The 23,985-nt window shown below is 40.4% G+C and overlaps 1 protein-coding gene across 3 annotated transcripts; it reads right to left on the bottom strand.

Annotated features, from left to right (window-relative positions):
- Positions 1 to 11,577: 11,577 nt before the first annotated feature.
- On the bottom strand, positions 11,578 to 19,503 carry LOC121388689 (peroxisomal coenzyme A diphosphatase NUDT7-like). 3 transcript variants are annotated; one of them, XM_041520143.1, is made up of 3 exons: positions 19,372 to 19,489; positions 18,282 to 18,422; positions 14,739 to 15,593 (listed from the first exon to the last, which is right to left on the bottom strand). In XM_041520143.1, exon 3 carries the CDS (start codon positions 15,591 to 15,593, stop codon positions 14,871 to 14,873), a length of 723 nt encoding a protein of 240 aa, XP_041376077.1. In that variant the 5' UTR covers positions 18,282 to 18,422; positions 19,372 to 19,489; the 3' UTR covers positions 14,739 to 14,870. The 3 variants fall into 3 exon arrangements, with proteins under 3 accessions (XP_041376078.1, XP_041376077.1, XP_041376076.1); XM_041520144.1 differs by lacking the exons at positions 14,739 to 15,593; positions 18,282 to 18,422 and adding an exon at positions 11,578 to 12,369 and having other exon boundaries at positions 19,372 to 19,503; XM_041520142.1 differs by lacking the exon at positions 18,282 to 18,422 and having other exon boundaries at positions 19,372 to 19,503.
- Positions 19,504 to 23,985: the final 4,482 nt, after the last annotated feature.

The raw sequence follows: 23,985 nt of genomic DNA, 5'->3' as shown, positions 1-23,985 counted from the left end.
TTCTGTTCTGATTAACAACTCCGTATTCTAACCTTATCAGGTTTCAGATAACCCATAAATCCTTGTGGCTGTTTTTTATATTGCCAGACGTAAATACATTTTCATTGTTAAAGCATGCTATTCAATATTAGGTTTCGTTTTACCAGTTTTGTTTGTCATGGCCACAGCGGTCCTGAACAGATACACCAGATAGCCATATGGTGTATGTCTAGGAAGGATCGAACCTTCTCGGCGGACCCATTGTGTTTTTTTCCGACCCAACCAAGGACTAATCACAGAAATATTTTTTAGAGAGGGGACCAAGAACAAAAGGATACATGGACTAACCCTGGACTTAGTCACTGGCAAAGGCCAGAGATTATGCCCAGGACAGACATGCTTGAAACCTTCGTGGTATATGAGCATGTAAATAAATATTGGAAAAAGAGCATGGACTAACTCCTAACAAGGGCACTTCTATAAAACACGTAGCCCAATGGTAAAGCGCTCTCTTGATGCGCGGTCGGTTTTTGGGATCGATCCCCGTCGGTGGGCCCATTGGGCTATTTGTCGCTCCAGCCAGTGCACCACAACTGGTACATCAAAGGCCGTGGTATGTGCTATCCTGTCTATGGGATGGTGCATATAAAAGAACCCTTGCTGCTAATCGAAAAAGAGTAGCCCATGAAGTGGCGACAGCGGGTTCTCGCTCTCAATATCAGTGTGGTCCCCTTAACCATATGTCCGACGCCATATAACCGTAAATAAAATGTGTTGAGTGCGTCGTTAAATAAAACATTTCCTTCCTTCCTTCTATAAAACATTTAATATTTGTGATATGAAAACTGAACAAAAATTAGTAGAAAAAGGTGCCGCTAATGAACAAATCAGGCCTTTTAAAAACAATATATGGAGGGATGGGGAGGGGCACAACCTCCAGTGGTGGTTCACAGCCTCTATTGCGGGGTGGGATGTGGCACAAGCCATATGTGTACCTAAAGTTACTTCTATAAGAGTAGAACACCCCCACGTATAATTTCGTCCTCGAGTGGGGGGGGGGGGGGGGGGGGGGGGGGGGGGGAGAGCACAGGACCTCCCGGCCTGCTAATGTAGCGGATTTCCTCTGAAGACTTCGTATCAGAATTATTGTTTTTGATGCAAATATAAAAGTTCCCAGTTGGTGGGTCCACTGGGGTATTTTTCGTTCCATCCAGTGCACCACGACTGGTATATCAAAGGCCGTGGTATGTGGTATCCTGTCTGTGGGATGATGCATACAAAAGATCCCTTGCTACTAATGGGGAAAATGTTGCGGGTTTCCTCTCCAAGACTATATTATGTCAGAATTACCAAATGTTTGACATTCAGTATTCGATGATTGATAAATCAAATGAGTTCTAGTGGTGTCGTTAAACAAAATAAAATTTAATTGCCAAATATATAAAACAAATGTAAAAGTTGGTTTAAAAACAAGAAGAAAAAGAGGTGTAATGTGTAGCGTGAACCCCCCCCCCCCCCCCCCCCCCCCCCCCCCCCCCCCCCCCCCCCCCCCCCCCCCCAAATCTGGCTACATCTGTTACTCTAATATGCAGACGGTGAAACTGTACCAGTTGACAGACATACATCAACACTGGGGACGCCAGTGACACAGTGACCGTTGTCATGGTGATGACCGAGTGAGAGATCCAGACAAGCACCACCACCACAACATTTTCACACGTTACAACGTGCTGATGATAACGTGTACACCAACCTTGAGTGTAATGGATCTAGTGGGATGTGGTGCTGGTGGTGGTGGTGGTTGTAGTAGGGTGTCTGGTGTTTTTTAAGGGTTCCAAAACAATATATCAGTTAGAGCAATATAGTAACTCTATTAATAGTATATCCCTACAAAACTCCCTTCAACCCGCCCACCCACCCAAGAGACAGAGACAGAGACACAGATAGAGAGAGAGAGAGAGAGAGTAGAGGAGAGAGAGAGAGAGAGAGAGAGGAGAGAGAGAGAGAGAGAGAGAGAGAGAGAGAGAGAGAGAGAAGAGAGAGGAGAGAGAGGAGGAGAGAGAGAGAGACACGAGACGAGAGAGAGAGAAGAGAGAGAGAGAGGGAGAGAGACGAGAGAGAGGGGGGGAGACGCGAGACCAGGCGAGGAGAGAGAGAGAGGAGAGAGCAGGAGAGAGAGAGAGAGAGTAAGAGATGGAGAGAGTCCCTAAAGTCAGAGGAGCACTAAGTGAGAGAGAGAGAGAGAGAGAACACAATAAAGCACAATACGCAACCAACCAAACAACACCCCTCCCGCCACAATCAAAACAACATTCGAGAGCAGACGACGACGACGACTTTCAATCCATTTTAAACTACCAAACAAAGAATTAGTGGATATGATGAAGTATCGACTTCTAGGGTCTATCACTCCTCCGAGCGGCCAGCCTACCCACAAATGCATATGTACATAATTGTATTAAATCTGAGAAATCATAAAACACCCTTCAGTTAACTGTATGGGCGACATACTGTATAATTTATATGTGTGATAACGGAGTATATATATATTCATAAACGTACGAGACAGAGGGCGGGGATTGGGGAGGACTACATTTTTGTGTTGAAGCAATTCAACACATTCGGGCAAAAACGATAGAGATATTCGGGCAAAATGAGCTAACCTCAGACCTTTTTTTACCATTTATTTTCTTCATTCTAGCAGCAAAATTAGTTGCAATCCATGTAAAAATGCGTTGTGATTCGTTTGCACTCCTATATAGATGTTTGGCAGTAATGCTAATATGAATAAATGTTGTTATCCAGATTCGGGCACTTTTGTTTAATTCGGGGAAAAACCAGCCTGAACCACCTCTCCAAATTGGGAGCCCGTACGCCTAAGGGGCCGTCCATAATTTTCAACATTTTCAAGAGCGTACAAACCGTCCGCTTTTGACCACCCCCTTCCCCCCCCCCCTAAAAGTGTACTTCCCCAAATGAAAAATGTTGATCGACATTTTTCATTTTCAAAAAAGTGTACGCTGGCCCCTTAACCCCCCACCCCACCCCACCCCCGGTTTGTACGCTCGTGAAAATGTTGAAAATTATGGACGGCCCCCAAGTATATGTTGAATGAAAGGTTGCGAATATTGCCTATATTCACATATTTAACATTTGTATAGTCACATATTTAACATTTGTATAGTCATATATTTAAAATTTGTATAATCACATATTTCATATTTGTATAGTCACATTTTTAACATTTGTATAGTAACGTATTTAACATTTGACGTCGAAACATTAGATTTAGTGGTATAAATATGCCAGTGTTGCAAGGGGAATAACTCGATAAAACCTAGTCTACATCACAGTTGGTTTTCTTTTCGAATTACTTCCCTCAAGAATGAAAATAATTTATGTATAACGAGACCCCCCACATTTTTAACTAGTGTTTTTAACGTATACATACTAGAAGAAACTAGATGCACTAACATAAGTATTTATTACTACTATGTTGCTGTGGCTACTACTACTGCCATTACTATTACTACAACTACTACTACTACTATTTACTACTACTACTTCTACTACTACTGCTACTACTACTACTACTACCTCTACTACTACTACTACTACTACTACTACCTCTACTACTGCTACTACTACTACTACTACTACTACTACTAAACAACTTACTCATGTGTATTATGGTTTGTTGTTGTCTGTTTTTGGTAGTTTTGTATTATATATATATATTTTTTTATATTAAACCGACAAAACTTTCCGACGAACTGGAGACACTACTAAAAACAGCTAGATCACATTGATTTATTAATCATCAGCTATTGGGAAAAAACCCCAAAAGCAGTCAGAGAATGGATGGGCCCACTTGAATGGTTCAGTCCTACGACGCAATCACCCCAGACGAGTGCTCTGCCCATTGAAGGTTTAAGGGATCGAAACCCCTCCCTGCTCAAGCAAAATTTCTTTTTCTCAAAACATTTTCCGAAGAGGCATCACCCAACTCCCCCTATAAACATCGCTCGCCATAGTCTAAACAGTCTACCCCCGCACCCACCCACCCCCGCTAAGATTCCTGGACACGCGCCTGATGATCATGCTTGAACTCAGAAGTTGCCTTCAGAAGATGCCAAGACAGATTCAGTACCTTAATGCTAATGGCTATCTGATTTAAACTCGAATATTTAAAATTAACATTAAATCAAACATTTACATTCAGACTTCCGAACTATTCATTAAAGGGACATTCCTGAGTTTGCTGCACTGTAAAGTGTTCCCGTCTAATAAAATATTTCTACGAATAAACTTACATATTAAATATAGTTTCTTGTTTAGAATATCAGTCTGTATATTCAATGTGTTTCCGGTCGTCTTAATATTTGTTAAAAGCCCAAACTGGATTTTGTCTTTAAATAATTCATAAGTACGAAAAAACATAGTTTAGGAAATAAAATGAAATTTAACCTAGTACAAATATAAGAACGGTCAGAAACACGTTTAATATACAGCCACTAATATTTTATGCAGAAAAATATATTTGATATGTAATCACAATCGTTAAAAAGTCTATTAGTCGATAATATCTTAAAAATTGCAGAAAACTCAGAAATGTCCCTTTAAGAATTATTCACCCAAATGTTTTATTTTCTGAAAACATTATAAACTGATTTTACTATTATTTAAAAGTTTGGACTGGTCCATATGGATTCGCTCATCCATTTCTATAATGTATTCATTAGTTCGGCGAAAAGCGAATGAACCATCAGCCAAATGACATTTAGGAAGATGAAGTTTTCAAAAGATTAATAACAATAGACAATAAGCTATAAAAATATTTATAGTGTAATGTAATGCCCATTGGCAACCTTAATGATTTGTTGCTTTTATGCATGACAGTTAAGTTATAGTTTTTGTATTAAACTGTAGATATTCGTATCTGAATGTTTATATAGCAGAATATCATTAGCTCGAGCAATGTTGGTGCATCAAAGTCTGTTCGACCCATCGGGTAGTTCGGACCATGCATTCGGCCGTTGTCGGGTGTTTCTGTAACACAAAAATCAATCGGACAACCTCGCATATTTCTCTTTTAATGTTTAACCGGCCTCGGTGCCGTCGTAGTTAGGCCATCGGTCTACAGGCTAGTAGGTACTGGGTTCGAATCCGAGTCGAGGCATGGGATTTTTAATCCAGATACCGACTCGAAACCTTGAGTGAGTGCACCGCAAGGCTCAATGGGTAGGTGTAAACCACTTGCACCGACCAGTGATCCATAACTGGTTGAACAAAGGCCATGGTTTGTGCTATCCTGCCTGTGGGAAGCGCAAATAAAAGAGGCGACAGCGGGTTTCCTCTCAAAATCTGTGTGGTCCTTAACCATATGTCTGACGCCATATAACCGTAAATAAAATGTGTTGAGTGCGTCGTTAAATAAAACATTTCTTTCTTTTTTTCATGAGATACATTCACATGGAAACATGGCCAGTTATCATCAGTAATCGAGTTGCATTCGTAATCGAAAAGTTCAACCCCCCCCCCCCCCCCCCCCCCATATCAAGGTCAGTATCTGGTGTGTCCACCATTGGCCCGTGAGCATGCGTGAAGACGACGGGGAAAGGATTAGCACAAACATCTCAAATAAGCCACATGCATGTTCCTCCACTCCTCTTGCAACACCTGTGCAAGCTCAGTGACGTTACGCGGTGGTGGCTGGCGGTGACGTAGACGACGTCCTAACTCATCCCACATGTGTTCATTTGGGTTCAAATCCGGTGAAACGGCGGTTCATAACGGTGATACCGGCTTGTTGCAGGAATGCCTGGGTAATTCTTGCAGTATGTGGACGGGCATTGTCTTGTTGAAACACAAGGGGACTTCCTGGTCTTCGGTGACGGCGCAAAAGTGGCTGGAGAACAGGACCTATATTCACATAATATCGTAAGTCTAGTTTTACATGTAAACGTAAATCTACGATTGAAGAGCTATTCACGAAACAACGAAAACGTAAGTTACGTGTAAAACTGGACGTAAATATAAGAGTGCCTCAGGTTGCAACTAACGCTGCTCGTAAGTTGTGTACATATAATAAATCAAGCACGATCACCGTTATTTACTATTATTTACGGAAACTAGCAGTATTTCCAATAAATGAAGCAGTTTGCGATGGCGAACGCCCACGGATTGAATATATTTTTGTTCGTGATCGAACGAATGTTTTCGACTCGGCCAATTTCTCCTGAGTTATCTTTTCCTTTTTAAAAAATGTCCTCAAGTTCGTACCAAAACGCGAATACCCATCCAATACCAAAATGCCATGGTTCACTGTTCGCAATGTTATTGTTAGCAGACGACAAACAAAATTGCGTTTTGCGCATTTGTTATTTACCCGGTAGCCATCGTTTCTAATGTGTTTTTATTAATTACTCCAGTGAGTGTTAAATCGTAGATTTACGTCCAACTAAGTTACGTTTACATTTACGACCGTCTTTGAGAATAAGGTGCTTCTTGCACGTAAACGTAAATCTACGGCAGACGTAAGTGCTAGTCGTAGACGTAAATTTACACCTTTTTGTGAATATGGGTCCTGGAATACTCCGCCTGGACCCATATTCACAAAACATCGTAAGCCTAGTTTTACACGTAAACGTAAATCTACGACTGAAGAGCTATTCACGAAACAACGAAAACGCAAGTTACGTGTAATGTTGGACGTAAATATAAGAGTGCCTCAGATTGCAACTAACGCTGCACGTAAGTTGTATACATATAATAAATCAAGCACGATCGCCGTTATTTACTATTATTTACGGAAACTAGCAGCATTTCCAGTAAATGAAGCAGTTTGCGATGGTGAACACCCACAGATAGAACATATTTTTGTTGGTGATCGAACGGATGTTTTCGACTCGAACAATTTCTCCTGAGTTATCTTTTCCTTTTTGAAGAAATGTTCTCAAGTTCGTACAAAAACGCGGATCCCCACCAATACTAAAATGCCATGGTCCACTTTTCGCGATGTTATTGTTAGCAGACGACAAACAAAATTGCGTTTTGCGCATTTGTTATTTACTACTAAACAACTTACTCATGTGTATTATGGTTTGTTGTTGTCTGTTTTTGTTTGTTTTGTATTATATATATATTTTTTTGTATTAAACCGACAAAACTTTCCGACGAATTGGAGACACTACTAAACACAGCTAGATCACATTGATTTATTAATCATCAGCTATTGGAACCCCCCCCCCAAAAAAAAAAAAAAAAAAAAAAAAGCAGTCAGAGAATGGATGGGCCGACTGGAATGGTTCAGTCCTACGACGCAATCACTCCAGACGAGCGCTCTGCCCACTGAAGGTTTCAGGGGTCAAAACCCCTCCCTGTTCAAGCAAAATTTCTTTTTCTCAAAACATTTTCCGAAGAGGCATCACCCAACTCCCCCTATAAACATCGCTCGCCATAGTCTAAACAGTCTACCCCCGCACCCACCCACCCCCGCTAAGATTCCTGGACACGCGCCTGATGATCATGCTTGAACTCAGAAGTTGCCTTCAGAAGATGCCAAGACAGATTCAGTACCTTAATGCTAATGGCTATCTGATTTAAACTCGAATATTTAAAATTAACATTAAATCAAACATTTACATTCAGACTTCCGAACTATTCATTAAAGGGACATTCCTGAGTTTGCTGCACTGTAAAGTGTTCCCGTCTAATAAAATACTTAAACTTACATATTAAATATAGTTTCTTGTTTAGAATATCAGTGTCTGTATATTCAATGTGTTTCCGGTCGTCTTAATATTTGTTAGAAGCTCAAACTGGATTTTGTCTTTAAATAATTCGTACGTACGAAAAAACATAGTTTAGGAAATAAAATGAAATTTAACCTAGTACAAATATAAGAACGGTCAGAAACACGTTTAATATACAGCCACTAATATTTTATGCAGAAAAATATATTTGATATGTAATTACAATCGTTAAAAAGCCTATTAGTCGATAACATCTTAAAAATTTCTATAATGTATTCATTAGTTCGACCAAAAGCGAATGAACCATCAGGCAAATGACATTTAGGAAGATGAAGTTTTCAAAAGATTAATAACAATAGACAATAAGCTATAAAAATATTTAAAGTGTAATGTAATGCCCATTGGCAACCTTAATGATTTGTTCCTTTTATTCATGACAGTTAAGTTATAGTTTTTGTATTAAACTGTAGATTCGTATCTGAATGTTTATATAGCAGAATATCATTAGCTCGAGCAATGTTGGTACATCAAAATCTGTTCGACCCATTGGGTAATTCGAACCATGCATTCGGCCGTTGTTGGGTGTTTCTGTAACACAAAAATCAATCGGACAACGTCGCATATTTCCATAGAACCAGCTTGGGCGAGATGATCCGATTGGCCCACGAGTCGCCGTCAAATGTCAGATGAGGTATATATTTGAAACAATTATTTATCACCGTGAAATAAACAAATAACAAACACACTGGTAGTCTGTATTTATAAATATTTACCGGCCTCGGTGGCGCAGTGGTTAAGCCATCGGACTACATGCTGGTAGGTACAGGGTTCGCAGCCCGGTACCGCCTCCCACCCAGAGCGAGTTCTCAATGGATCAATTGGTAGGTGTAAGGCCACTACACCCTCTTCTCTCTCACTAACCACTAACCAATTAACCAACTAACCCAGGGTCCTGGACAGACAGCCCAGATAGCTGAGGGAGTGCCCAGGTTATAAGCATGTAAGTAAGTTGAAATGAAATGAATAGGTATGCCAAGGCTCACCGGTTGATGGGTGTTCCATGCAAGGTTTATTCATCTAACGATTACCCTATTACAATTATCTGTACTTGAAAGATAATCACCGACAGGTGCTATATAAACAACACGAAAAGTCGGCATTTTATCTGGGATTAATTCGTTCCACTTAAAGATTTAATTCCGAATTTATAATAACTTTGGTTTTCAAAGTAAATTTTATTGTCCCCAGAAATACTTGGCAGTGTCAGGGTTGAGGAGCCCTGAGCTCACTGACTTATAAATATTTTAAATATATTTCATATATATATAGAATATTTACATGTACACAATGTTCATGTTTAAAACATATACTGCATTCAAAAACTATCTCATCCACTCACCTACTCACCTGCCCCCACAAATATTCATGTACATCAGTTTTCATACATGTCAGTAATAAGTTGTAATTATTTCTGGGAGAAAGAAAGAAGAGAAAGAAGGAAAGGAAAAAAAAAAATATATCAGAAGAGACAGAAAAGAATAATGGCGCAGCAAATTTTCTCTTTTAATGTTTAACCGGCCTCGGTGGCGTCGTGGTTAGCCATCGGTCTACAGGCTGGTAGGTACTGGGTTCGAATCCCAGTCGAGGCATGGGATTTTTAATCCAGATACCGACTCGAAACCCCGAGTGAGTGCTCCGCAAGGCTCAATGGGTAGGTGTAAACCACTTGCACCGACCAGTGATCCATAACTGGTTCAACAAAGGCCATGGTTTGTGCTATCCTGCCTGTGGGAAGCGCAAATAAAAGATCCCTTGCTGCTAATCGGAAAGAGTAGCCCATGTAGTGGCGACAGCGGGTTTCCTCTCAAAATCTGTGTGGTCCTTAACCATATGTCTGACGCCATATAACCGTAAATAAAACGTGCTGAGTGCGTCGTTAAATAAAACATTTCTTCTTCTTCTTCTAAGCCAATATGTTAAACTACAGCTGGAAAAGGTTCATGAAAAATTGTCAATAAATAAATTATACCATTTCTTCCAATATTTTTCAAAATATTCGTATTCTTTTGTTTGGGCATTTTTATAGAATAAATAGAATAATTTATATTAATAATCATCCAATTTACTACACTGCTATTTGCTTCATTATACAAACCTAAGATAACGATATGTTTATCAAAAGTAATATGTTCACCCAAAGTATATGTTATCCAATTTGCAATAGATTTCCATAGTTCTTTAACAAAATGACAATCATACCACGGCCTTTGATATACCAGTCGAGGTGCACTGGCTGGAGCGAGAAATAGCCCAATGGGACCACCGATGGGGATCGATCCCAGACCGACCGCACATCAAGCGAACTCTTTACCACTGGACTACGTCCCGATCCCCCAGTATCAGGAAGTTTACTGTGTTACTTGCAGCCACTCCTACATAACTAACATTTGATCCTACATTACCTCTCTGTATCTTATACCAGCCATAACTACTGCTGAAGTGAATTAAATTTGATATTAAATATAATGCATTCCCTTATTTCTTTCTATTAGTGTACATTTCGCCTAGAATGGCAGAATATATATGTATGTATGTATGTATGTATGTATATATATATATATATATATATATATATATATATATATATATATATACCGTTACACCTTTTGTTACTACTTAAAGTATCACGCTATGAGCGATCATCAGGTAACGTGCAACTGCCCTGTCGTTACGTCATGAAGCAGTGACGTCACAACAGGTGCATTGGGTACGGGCTATTCTTTTTCGGCTTAGCTTAGATGGCTGTGTTAATCCATGTGGGTGGGTGTCGGCATTTGGATATAAGTTCATTTCTCTTGTTCAGCGAGTTGGTCCCTATAGCTCTTTAAGTACTTCCAGCTTTTCCTCAACGTGCTTCTCTTGGAGGTGTTCACTTTCCTTATTACGCGCCACGTTATTGTGTACTCAGCGTTTTTTCTTTTTAGTTCCCAAATGTATTTCGACAGCTCTGTTTCCTTTTCGGACTTGCTGTGCATGAAGGACTTCTTGTGGTTGGCATACCTTTCTTTGAAGGATCCCCCTGTGAGGCCTATGTATGTCTTGCTTGGTGTGTTGGTGGTATGCACTGCAGCTTCATATATAACTGATTTAGTGAGGCAGTTTCCCTCAAGTGGGCAATCGTCCTTATTTCTGCATTTGCATTTGTCCTCTGTTTGCTTGTTGCTGTCTTCGGCGATGATTTTTGCGTTGTGGTGTTGTATGATCGTTTTCATGTTCTTCATACAGCTGTAGCTTACTTTGACGTTGTTCCTGTTGAAGAGTTCGTGGTACTTGCTGCCGGTCGGGAAGTGCTTCTTTATTAGCTGTAGGAATGTATTCCCCGCTTTTGACTTTACGTTCCTGCTGTATGGCGGGTTGAACCATGTTGTGTTCCTAGATCTATTCTTCTTTTTGGTGCTTGCCCTACAGAAAACCAAACGACCAAACGATGTACATCGACAGGAACTCCAATCATCCACCTGCAATCACAAAGCAAATCCCACGAACTGTCAGCAAGTGAATCTCTCTCCTTTCATCAACCGAAGACATCTTTGCCAAAGCCGCCCCCGCTTACAACAAAGCATTAGTAGCAAGCAACTATACAGAGAAGATAGCATTCCATTAATCAGACAGCAAAACAGGAGCAAGCATACTGGCTCCCCAAGAGGTAGAGCACTATACCAGCCACACCAGGAGGAATACTGTATATATACTAGTATATATATATATATATATATATATATATATATATATATATATATATATATATATAGTTTTTAAAAAGTTAATAGTATGCCTACTGTCACTTATACTTAGTTTCGCTGTTATTGGCTTTTTATTGGTTTCAAGGTGGTGATATTGAAAACTATATTTGTGTCTTACATTCGTGATTTAATGTTTTGGCTGTAATGATGGAACGAAAATCGTAATTCAGCAAAAACGTCATCGACGATTCCAAATGAGCCCTCCTCTAGTGCAGCTTTTCTTCCTACGTCATACGTCACACACGCTGCCAACAGACACGTCACAGCTGTGAAGCCCCAAACATGAATTTTTATATCATTCACAAAACAGCGGAACAAAGGTGTAAAACCTTCGACTCCAAATCCTACCCAAAGTTGCTTATCAGCTTTATTGAAAAAGGTGTCAAGTGGAAGGTCAAACACAGATGAAATCTCGTTAGGGTTTGGTTTTGCAACAAAGTTATCGGGAATTACACCTATCACAGGAGAAACAATGTACCGTGGAAGGACGAAAGTGTGTTGGAAAACTGCCAAAACTGTGACGTCATGTCTCGACAGGCCAATCTCTTCCTCCGCTTCTCGGAGAGCTGTGTCCACTTCGTCGACATCCGATTGGTCCCTCAGGCCACCTGGGAAAGCTACATTTCCGGTGTGAACCCTCAGCATACCCGAGCGAATGGTTAGTAACACGTGCCACCGTCCATTCTTGGAGAAAATCGGCACCAGGACACTAGCTCGTTGTAAATGGGGATACAGGACGTGAGGACAAATTTCATCCTTAGAGTTTCGTACGTCATATTTCTGGAATCGCTGACGTATGACCTCGACAGGAACCACCTCAGAAGACATCAGATCTGTCAAACACAAACAAACAGACACATGCATCAAAATGGTTGATGGAAGCAAACATTATTGTTATTTTTAAATCATGTCTGAGTCATACTTAGACCACCTGGAAATATGTTTCGTCGCGCTATATATCCAACACTCTAAGTTACTCAAGAATGTTTATTTTATGGCTAAAACCAACACCAATGTTGGTACTGAACAAGTAATCGCGATTTATTATTTCATCTGGGATGAATTTACATTGCTGCTGAAATATTAGGCCTATCCCTGAAAAACCACATCGCTAATTAGGTTACATGTTGAACACTGTTCATTATTATGAATATATATGCTATGAACTGGGTATTTCTATTTACTGTAAACATATCTTTGACATTTTTGCCCATAGGTGATTAACAATGTTTCTTTACCACTGGGCTGAGTAACACATGGAGTTTGTTAAGCACTGACCAATGGAAAGACAATTTTTTTTGTATTCAATATCCAAAACATTAAACCTAAACCTAATGGTCGACACTGCCAGTGTTCTGCCCACAGTGGTCAATACTGTACAGCCCTGACCGGAGAAACTTTTATGTTCTGACCAGCACTGTTGCTGCCGATCTTGCTGCCGACTTTGTCCGGTTAAGTCAGGGATTTCATTAAACATACTGGAATGTTACTTCCAGCACTCATAAATTGCTAAGGCATGACACACATGTACTGACTGGGATCAACGATTTCATTGGCCAATCTGGCTCTACTTTTCAAATTCTGATGTAGTCATCATTGCAGTTGTTGTAGTAGCTGTTTAGATTTTGTTCAATGAGACAATCGGTTTCATCGCATGCTTGGTCCGGAGTGTTGACTACGACAGTTAAAGTAAAGAATTTGATTTCAAAATACTGGCTTTGTATTTCCAGGATTCGTAATTTGCCAAGCAGAACCGTATAAGACGTGACACACGTGACATTTAATGATATGGATCAACGATTTCTTCTAGTACTGTTTCCATTGCAGTTTTTGTCGTAGTTGTTTGTCACTTTATTTTGTTCAGTGAGACAGAGGATACGGTATTACATGAGTGGCCGTTAGATACCAATTTATCTCACAACGAATTGCTTTAAAACGTATTTTATTCCAATAAGCGAAAGCAAGAAGTTGTAAGATAAATTTTATCTAACGGATACGAATGTAGTATTCTCTTTGTCACATATCCTTGCTTTTAAGGATATGAAAGAAATAGAATAATACATCCGTGTCCGAATTAATCATCAGCTATTAGATGTGAAAACATTTAGTTATTCTGACACACAGTCTTCAAATGAAACCCGTTACATTGTCCTCATTAGCAGCAGCAAGGGATCTTTAATATGTTCTTTATAGTCTTCGGATGAAACTCACTACATTGTCCCCATTAGCAGCAGCAAGGGATCTTTTATATGTACTTTATAGTCTTAGGATGAAACTTGCTACATTTTCCTCATTTGCAGCAGCAAGGGATCTTTTATATGTACTTTTCCACGGCCTTTTATTACCTGTTATGACTCTCTAGTTGGTTAGCAAAACAAACCCAATCAGAGGATGGGTCCATCGACGGGGTTCGATCCTTCGACCTAAACAACTAAGGCGGTTGCGATAGGTCCCGTCCATTGTCAAACCATTTAAAAAACAATCAACTAATAAATTTGATAAAATCATACATACATACATACATACATATATATATATATATATATAAGCATACATAGTGTGGGTTGCCCCCAACAGCCCCCCCCCCCACCCCCACCCCCAATATAAGAACCTGGCCACGCCAGTGTTGTCATGGTGAGACAAGAAAGTAAAGAAATGATTGATGACCCCTCAACGCACTGCTTTTAATCAGCGGTTTTGACTCGTGGACACTGGAACATACAGGTTAAGAATACCATTTTGGAAATTCACTATCATTATATGCGGTTTGCATACCAAGAAGTATTTCTATGTTCACTCCCTCACAAGTGTAACACATACCAAACACTTTGATTGTACAAGTTGTACTAGTGGCTGAATAGTAAACCACCCAAATAGGTGTATCGTGAAGGATTCAGCGGGGGGGGGGGGGGGGGGGGGGGGGGGGGGGGAAACCCCACAGGGAAGAACATTATACATTTTGTCATGGCTTGTTTTCTAGAGGGAATATTTTCAATGAAATAAAACAGAGAGAGAGAGAGAGAGAGAGAGAGAGAGAGAGAGAGAGAGAGAGAGAGAGAGAGAGAGAGAGAGAGAGAGAGAGAAGCACAACACAACAGTAGCAGTACTAATAACAAATGCCTATCCTCATAAAATACCATAACAAAAATGAAACGAAACAATAACCTCCCCATCACCTCAGCCCTAAAAATAATACAAATGGTTTTGACTATAATATTTTAATGCTGATGGAACTAAACAAATGCACTTTAATGTTCTATCATCAGTGAAACAGTCTACATTTTACATGTAGTGTATTTACGTCAACTGAATGACGTATGCGAATTGTCCAACATCACAGACGCGCTTTCATGTTCTGGCACAAATGATGGAAAGTAAATACAAAATCGCCAAAGATGTCATCATCTGCTTCGTTCGACTGTGTTAAAATACGAGCACGTTTCTTAACATTAAACAACACATAAGCGACGGACACACATACCACGGCAGTGAAACCCCAGACATCTACATGTTTATCACCAACAACACAGGGGAAAACATAAACATGAATCTCATGTCCAAACGGATTCCAAGTGTGGCTTTTATTAGAACCGTGAAGAAATTGTTCAAGAGGAAGGTCGAAAACAGCCTCCACTTCATCGCTGTTGAGCTTGGGAACAAAGTCTCTGTTTATAACGCCAACTACAGGGAAAACGACGTTCCCGGGAGCGACAAAACAAGGGTGTAGAACGGCAACGACTTTGACGTCTTGTCTCAAGAGACCAACTTCCTCCTCGGCTTCCCGAAGTGCAGTGCTAACTTCATCTGCATCTGATTGGTCGCTAACCCCACCAGGGAATGCCACACTTCCTGTGTGGTTTTTCAGCTTGCGGGAGCGAATGGTTAGCAACACACGCCACTGACCCGTCTTGAAAAATATTGGCACCAGTACACTTGATCGTTTTAGATGTGGATATAGAGTGTGCGGATAATCGACCCTGATATTTCCTCGAATGTCATACTGTTGGAATTTCTCTCGTATGGAATCTACATCTTCTACAGTGCATAGTTCGGACATCTGTGAACAAATATATAAGATTTAGCATTACAATCGCTATGTATATCCAGCTAAAAATGTCCTGTTGCTGGTAAATTGATTTAATACGATACCACCGGCAAATGTCCTGATTACTGGTGGAATAGTAATACTAGCTCTAGTTCATTAGGAAAATGTCGCGATTCCTAGTAAAAGTCGTGATCAATGGCAATTACTGGTAGAATATATATATTGATTACTGTTGGAATATATATATATATATATATATATATATATATATATATATATATATATATATATATATATATATATATATATATATATATATATATATATATATATATATGACCGGCCTCGTTGGCGTCGTGGCAGGCCATCGGTCTACAGGCTGGTAGGTACTGGGTTCGGATCCCAGTCGAGGCATGGAATTTTTAATCCAGATACCGACTCCAAACCCTGAGTGAGTGCTCCGCAAGGCTCAATGGGTAGGTGTAAACCACTTGCACCGAACAGTGATCCATAACTGGTTCAACAAAGGCCATGGTTTGTGCTATCCTGCCTGTGGGAAGTGCAAATAAAAGATCCCTTGCTGCCTGTCGTAAAAGAGTAGCCTATGTGGTGACAGCGGGTTTCCTCTAAAAAAATCTGTGTGGTCCTTAACCATATGTCTGACGCCATATAACCGTAAATAAAATGTGTTGGGTGCGTCGTTAAATAAAACACTTCTTCTATATATATATATATATATATATATATATATTGATTACTGGTGGAATATATATATAGATTACTGGTGGAATATATATATATATATATATATATATATATATATATATATATATATATATATATTGATTACTGGTGGAATATATATATTGATTACTGGTGGAATATATATATATATATATATATATATATATATATATATATACTACTCAAAAGAATTTAAGGGTCAGACGATATTTTCGACATTATTTTCTGAATGTCAATTATATTAGCTAGACCATAATGTCACGCATGGTATTGTTCCATTTTGACGAAAGTGGGTCTAAGCAACCCATAAATGAATTAAAATCCACTGTCATTGACACTGTCGACTAGTTCTAATGGCGAAAACATGCTTACATTTGCACGTAAATTAGGGCGAAAGCGAAAGGTCTGCCAAGTGCCCATAACTTGCTTTTTCACAAAGCGCTTCATTTGCACGATTTGCACGTGTATTCCATGTTCCCAATGCTGAATTTCCGTATAATAAGAGCTTGCGTTCGTGTACGGTGCACACTCCAAATGCGACAATGGTACGACTTCAACTGACTATCGAAGATCGAGGAAGGGCTATTGCTTGGCTTCAGGATGGCAATACGCAAAGAAATGTTGCTCTGAGACTTGGTGTCAGTCAGAGTGTCGTTGGCCGACTGTGGCAACGGTACCAAGCAACGAATTCTGTTCGAAATCGTCCACGTTCGGGAAGACCCCGAAGCACTACAAATAGATAGGACCGCTACATCACCAATATGGCTCTACGTCAACGCACAACCACTGCACGCCGATTACGTGACAATCTGCGGACTGCGACTGGAACTCGAGTGTCTGATCAAACCATACGCAATCGTCTGAGAGCCAATAATCTACGCTGCTGTCGCCAGGCTGTTCGACCACCACTCCTACCACGTCACAGAACGGCCAGACGTCACTGGTGCACGCTTCATCTGCGGTGGCAACGTGCTCAGTGGGGTCGAGTGATGTTCACTGATGAGTCCAGGTTTAGTCTCCAGTTCAACGACGGTCGGGTTCGTGTCTACAGACGTCCTGGGGAGCTCTTCGCTGACGTTAACGTTAGACAATGTCACCGGTTCGGTGGTGGCAGCGTCATGGTGTGGGGCGGCATCTCTATCCACCACAGGACCCCCCTCTATGTGGTGGATGGCAATCTGAATGTAATCCGCTATGTGAATGAGATTATCCGGTCGTTGGTTCTCCCAGGCCTTCAGCAGATTGGCGGCGGGGCAGTTCTGCAGGATGACAATGCCAGACCCCACCGCGCCAGGGTGGTAACGGACTTTCTCAGACAACAAGGTATCGCCAGGATGGATTGGCCAGCATATTCGCCTGACTTGGCCCCAATAGAGCACGCCTGGGACGAATTAGGCAGGAGAGTTCGGGATAACCATGCCCCTCCGGCCAACCTTCATGATCTGGGTCAACTTCTTATGGCAGAGTGGCAGGCCATTCCCCAAGAGTTCTTCAGACGTCTGATCAACAGCATGAGGCAACGATGTGTCGAGTGTATTCGCGCCAGGGGTGGATTCACACACTATTAAACGAATGTTCTAATGTGTAAAATCCATGTTTGACAACCTTCAACTTTGACAGCATGTCATGTGACTTTCTTGTATACAGTGACGTTTATTTGTGGGGTTTTTTGTAAATATGGAACAATAAATAAAAATTTTGGTGTAGTTTACATCATCAATCTAATACACTCTGAAACTTATTTGGTTATAAATGTTTGACCCTTAAATTCTTTTGAGTAGTATATATATTGATTATTGGTGGAATATATATATATATATATATATATATATATATATATATATATATATATATTGATTACTGGTGGAAATATATATATATATATATATATATATATATATATATATATATTGATTACTGATGGAATATATATATTGGTTACTGGTGGAATATTACTATAATACGCAATGCTGTTAGTGTCCGATTGTTCTGACCGCTTCTCTTCGTTTGATTTGTACTGTCGACCGCCTTCTTTTTGGTTACCCGATGCTGCACTTCATATTACAAGGATCCGTTTGTGCGCTAAGGTCCAGTCGACTACCATACAAAGACAAATTTCATAAATACAACGGCAATGGATACCGCCATCTTTGTCTCTTATAATAGACACACACAGACACACACACACACAGACGTCACACACACACACACACACACACACACACACAATGTACAGCGCCCGTGTATATAGACTCGGCTAATGCGGGCTGACTATCTATACGGAGGTCGTATGTTTTGGTGGAAAGCGCAGTGTAAGACCACGACACCCCATCTAAAGTTGCCCGTGCTACATTAAAGCACGGGTTATTACATCACAATATTAGTATATTGGTAAATATGACCAATGGTAAATATTCTCTGCATACTGATGTATAGCCTGTCTATTGGAAAATGTCCTGTTCACGGGTAACTCTTGACAATTACACTCTACCCTAGCACATTAACATTATATTAAATCGAGCATTACAAAGTTTAACTGGTTAATGAAGAAGTTCCCAGTCTTCACGCCCTAGACCGTTAAATAAAGGATCACCCACACCCTGTCACACAATAATTTCAAACTCCATGCGTAGACAGCTGAGACAAGCGCCATCGTTTGCACAATGAATGATTTACATATATACAAATACTACTGTGTAGCACGTTTTTGTTTGTTCTTTACCAAACAATTTCCCATTTCTGTTTACGTCAAACCATTTGGAATTAAATCTGATGTGTAAACATGATTTCCTAATACCTGGAGAGAGAGAGAGAGAGAGAGAGAGAGAGAGAGAGAGAGAGAGAGAGAGAGAGAGAGAGAGAGAGAGAGAGAGAGAGTGAGTTAGTTAGTTTAACAGGTAATGCTAAATTTACGTTTCGCTTCTATGGGTCAGATTACAATGGGCGCTATGTTCTCAGTGACAGCTAGTTTTTGGTACAGATAAAGGCGTTCGTAAACAACCAGGAATAGAGTTAGCTTTAGGATCTTATACAAACTAGCACTTACTGATACTGTTGAGGACTGCACAGCCTGTAGTATTAACGAAATGCACAACACCGTCACTGCGTATTTATGTAAATAGCGTAATAATCACCCCTTGCAATTCAAGGTTACTGTGGTTTCCATGGTCATGGTCCGATACTTATTCGTGTAAAAGGGAATGTCAAAAACACGGACTTGTTCGGTTATCTTAAAACTCGAAACTGTTCAATACACTCGATACGAGTCGTCAAACCAAGTGCCTGTAGTTATGAGGGAAGGTTACGTGTCTGCTCTAAGCAAAATTAATTAATTAATTTTTATTTTATTTTATTTATGTTATTCATTCATTTATATCAGAGAGAGAGAGAGAGAGAGAGAGAGAGAGAGAGAGAGAGAGAGAGAGAGAGAGAGAGAGAGAGAGAGAGAGAGAGAGACAGACAGACAGACAGAGACAGAGAGAGAGATTTATTAATCATAGGCTACTGAATGTCAAACATTTGGTAAGATTTACGATTTATGTTTAATCACGCGGTCGCCATTACTCACATGAACAGAAATATAATTAGTTATTACCCATATGGGCTCAAATATACGGGGTAATATTTCTTCGATCTCTGCACAGTGTGCAGATTGCTTCTACAGTCACTGATTGGCCAACTTGGCCTCGTGAATTAATGCTGTAAAACCCTCGCCAGAGGCTCGGGTTTACAACATTAATTCACTCGGGACAGATAATCCTAATTCCTCGTAGCTCGTTAGTTATTCTCTAAGTTCTTTACCTTTTATTTGCTCTAAATTGTTTAATAGCATGCCACAAATGTATGTATATATGTATATGTGTATATGTGTATATATATATGTATATATATATATATATATGTATATATATATACTCTTCAAAAAAAGAAACGCAAAAGGGTACAAATGGGTTATAACTCCGATTTTATGTTTCCTACCGGTTCATGCTTTGTGAATATAAGGTCATTGCATGTCCCAAACACATTCCCACGGTTACATTCGATAAAACGCAGCTACTGTACAATAAAGTTCCAAAATGTGAATATTCGCAAAAACGCAGCCACGTGCAAACCATGTCACCACTGCACGTGCGTTGTCTGCACGTGCAACATGAACACCGACAGTATAAAAGTGCAGGGTGTTCGCTTGCCTGGCCTCTGTATCTGGCCGACAGTTGACAATCCAGGACATGCCACGTCTCAGTGAACCGCAGAGAAACAATGCCATCGGCCGACTAGACGCAGGCGAATCCAGAACGGCCGTTGCCAGGGCATTCCATGTGTCCCCAAGCACCATCTCCAGACTGTGGGACCGTTACCAGCAACATGGATCAACACGTGACCTCCCTAGATCCGGTCGACCACGGGTCACTACCCCCGGGCAGGACCGCTACATCCGGGTACGCCACCTTCGGAAACGATTGACTACTGCCACCTCCACAGCCGCAGCAATACCAGGTTTGCGCAGGATATCCGACCAGACCGTACGGAACCGCCTACGTGAGGTAGGAATTCGTGCCAGACGTCCAGTTCGAGGTGTCATCTTAACACCACAACACCGTCGACTCCGACTGCAGTGGTGCCAGATTCATCGACAATGGCCTCAACTGCGATGGAGACAGGTGTGGTTCAGTGACGAGTCCCGATTTCTGCTCCGACGTCATGATGGAAGATGTCGCGTGTATAGGCGTCGTGGTGAACGTTATGCGGCAAACTGCGTGCAGGAAGTGGACAGATTCGGCGGGGGTAGTGTCATGGTGTGGGCAGCCATCTCACACACTGGCAGAACTGACCTGGTCCACGTGCAGGGCAACCTGAATGCACAGGGCTACATTGACCAGATCCTCCGGCCACACATCGTTCCAGTTATGGCCAACGCCAACGCAGTGTTCCAACATGACAACGCCAGGCCTCACACAGCACGTCTCACAACGGCTTTCCTACAGAACAACAACATTAATGTCCTTCCTTGGCCATCGATATCACCGGATTTGAACCCAATTGAGCATCTATGGGACGAGTTGGACCGACGCCTCCGACAGCGACAACCACAGCCCCAGACCCTGCCCGAGCTGGCAGCAGCCTTGCAGGCCGAGTGGGCTACCATCCCCCGGGACGTCATCCGTACTCTGGTTGCTTCAATGGGCAGGCGGTGCCAGGCAGTTGTCAACACACGCGGAGGCCACACCCGGTATTGACTCCAGATGACCTTGACCTTGGTGGTGTGTCCTATCACTTACTCACAATGGACTAGAGTGAATTGTGAACAATCCTGCAACATTTGGTAATTATCGGACTCACCATTCAATAATTAAATCAATTCTCCAAATGTTACGACAATGTGGTTTTGCGTTTCTTCTTTTGAAGAGTATATATATATATATATATATATATATATATATATTGCACCTAATGAGAAGTTTGTTTTGTTTAACGACACCACTGGAGCACATTGATTAATTAATCGTCGGCTATTGGGTGTCAAACATTTGGTAATTCTGACTCGTAGTCATCAGAGGAAACCCGCTACATTTTTTTCTAATGCAGAAAGGGACCTTTTATATGCACCATCCCACAGACAGGATAACACACACCACAGCCTTTGATATACCAGTCGTGGTGCACTGGCTGGAACGAGAATTAGCCCAATGGGCCCACCGGCGGGGATCGATCCCAAATCGACGCGCATCATGCGAGCGCTTTACCACTGGGCTACGTTCCGCTCCTTGCACGTAATGAATGAATGAATGTTTAACGACACCACCGCACGAAAATTACATCGGTTATTGGGTGTCAAACTATGATCATGCAAACAAATAAGGCGATGATCAACATCAATATAAACATTCAAGATTTAAATAAAAACAGTGTAAAGAACTGTGCAAAAATACAAATATCACAGATAGATACTGACTTTTACTCAAAATTTCAATTTGTGCTGTATTGGCCATTCTCAAAGAGAATGTTACACCCCTGCACCACGATGAGGTTACAGCACGCGCAGGGGTGCACGTAATGAATGCACGGTCAATAGATAGCACGTTTACACAACCACGGGTTCACGTGTCAATATATATATATATCCATACAGACCGTTTCAATGATCAGTGCTCAATGTATATTCACTGCAAACGCTATCTATTTGATGTATGAATAAATGCATGTACAATGTTACAATGGTATACCAGTTAAACAATGAATAATGAAACATCAATTATCACGTTAATATGTATGTACTGAACTGTTCCAAATATTAGTATAACACGAAATGCACCGTGGCGGAATTACAGATCACCGTTTCCTATAATAATAGAAGATATACACTTCCCGGTAGTATAAAGTACATTAAGTGATAAAGTTCGATTTTCTGTCATTACTGATGAATATGTTGAAAAGATGCATTAAATTTTCTATAAAGCTATGGTCAAAGTTCTGTACCGGAATTATGTCGCACAGACAAAAGATCCCAACTATGCGACGTTTCCCCATACAGTGGCTTTTTTATTTATAAATATTGAGATTGGGTTCAATTGTTAAACATTTTCCGAACGTAAGTATGTGTACGGGCTCTATAAAAATTGTGACGGATTTACATTTTGCGGCTGTACCGGAACTTCTCTGGAATAATTCCATCACGACTGTTACAAGAAATTACTTTTTCTCGGTTGGAGATCGTTTTATGTCTTCTAAACATCAATTTAAATGAAACTGAATATTTATTTTTAAAAAAAGACACCCAAAACATTAAGTTGTGTTAAATCTATGGTAACCTACCTCAAAATTTAAATTAGAGTACTAGTATGTTTATGTCTTAATTGTACAGATTATAAAATGGTTTCGTTTTGGTTTGCCTTAAACGCCTTTGACATAATAGCTTTCCATAACTGATACACATTCTATGATTGTCAACAAAAGATGAATGGTGGTGTAGAACCTTCTGCTATGGTAAACAACAAACTAATCATCCTTAAAGGCATACTGTCACGGATTTAAGGACCTTATTTCTCTAAAAATGGATAATAAATAAAAATTACATTAATTGTTGGAAAACAAATCTAGCTATCGCATCACTTTAACTGAGCCATGGTGGAATGAAATCTATGTCAACCCTCTCGGCAATTGCCATAATTCAATTATTTTTACAAAATATCATTAATAAATGGAGTAAGGTGGTTATGAAGATGGTTGAATGAAGTACATTTAGGGACAAATCAAATAATATTTGTTTAGGTAATACTTTGTTAGACCATTAAATAGGTCAGTGGTCTGTGACAATATGCCTTTATTCAATTAAATTGTGACCGAATTACAAATCATTTGTAATTCTGTCGCTTTTGAAATGATACCAATTCCGTCATATACCCAAATGCAATTCAGTGACACATTTCGCTTTTCTACAACTAGATACCTAATTCCTGTAAAAGGAAGGAAGAAAATGGTTTTATTTAACGACATACTCAACACATGTTATTTACGGTTATATGGCGTCGGACATAGGGTTAAGGGCCACACAGATACTGACGGAGGAAACCGGCTGTCGCCACTTCATGAGCTATTCTTTTCGATTAGCACCATCTCACAGACAGGATAGTACATACCACGACCTTTGTTACACCAGTTG

This window comes from Gigantopelta aegis, chromosome 14 (assembly GCF_016097555.1).
Source record: "Gigantopelta aegis isolate Gae_Host chromosome 14, Gae_host_genome, whole genome shotgun sequence".
In the NCBI taxonomy this organism is placed as follows: domain Eukaryota; kingdom Metazoa; phylum Mollusca; class Gastropoda; order Neomphalida; family Peltospiridae; genus Gigantopelta; species Gigantopelta aegis.
The sequence above is the reverse complement of the archived record's forward strand: the minus strand, read 5'-3'. Positions and strand labels throughout refer to the sequence as shown.

Excerpts from the sequence above, each read along its gene's own strand:
- LOC121388689 (XM_041520142.1), bottom strand. The coding sequence starts at position 15,593 with ATGTCCGAACTATGCACTGTAGAAGATGTAGATTCCATACGAGAGAAA.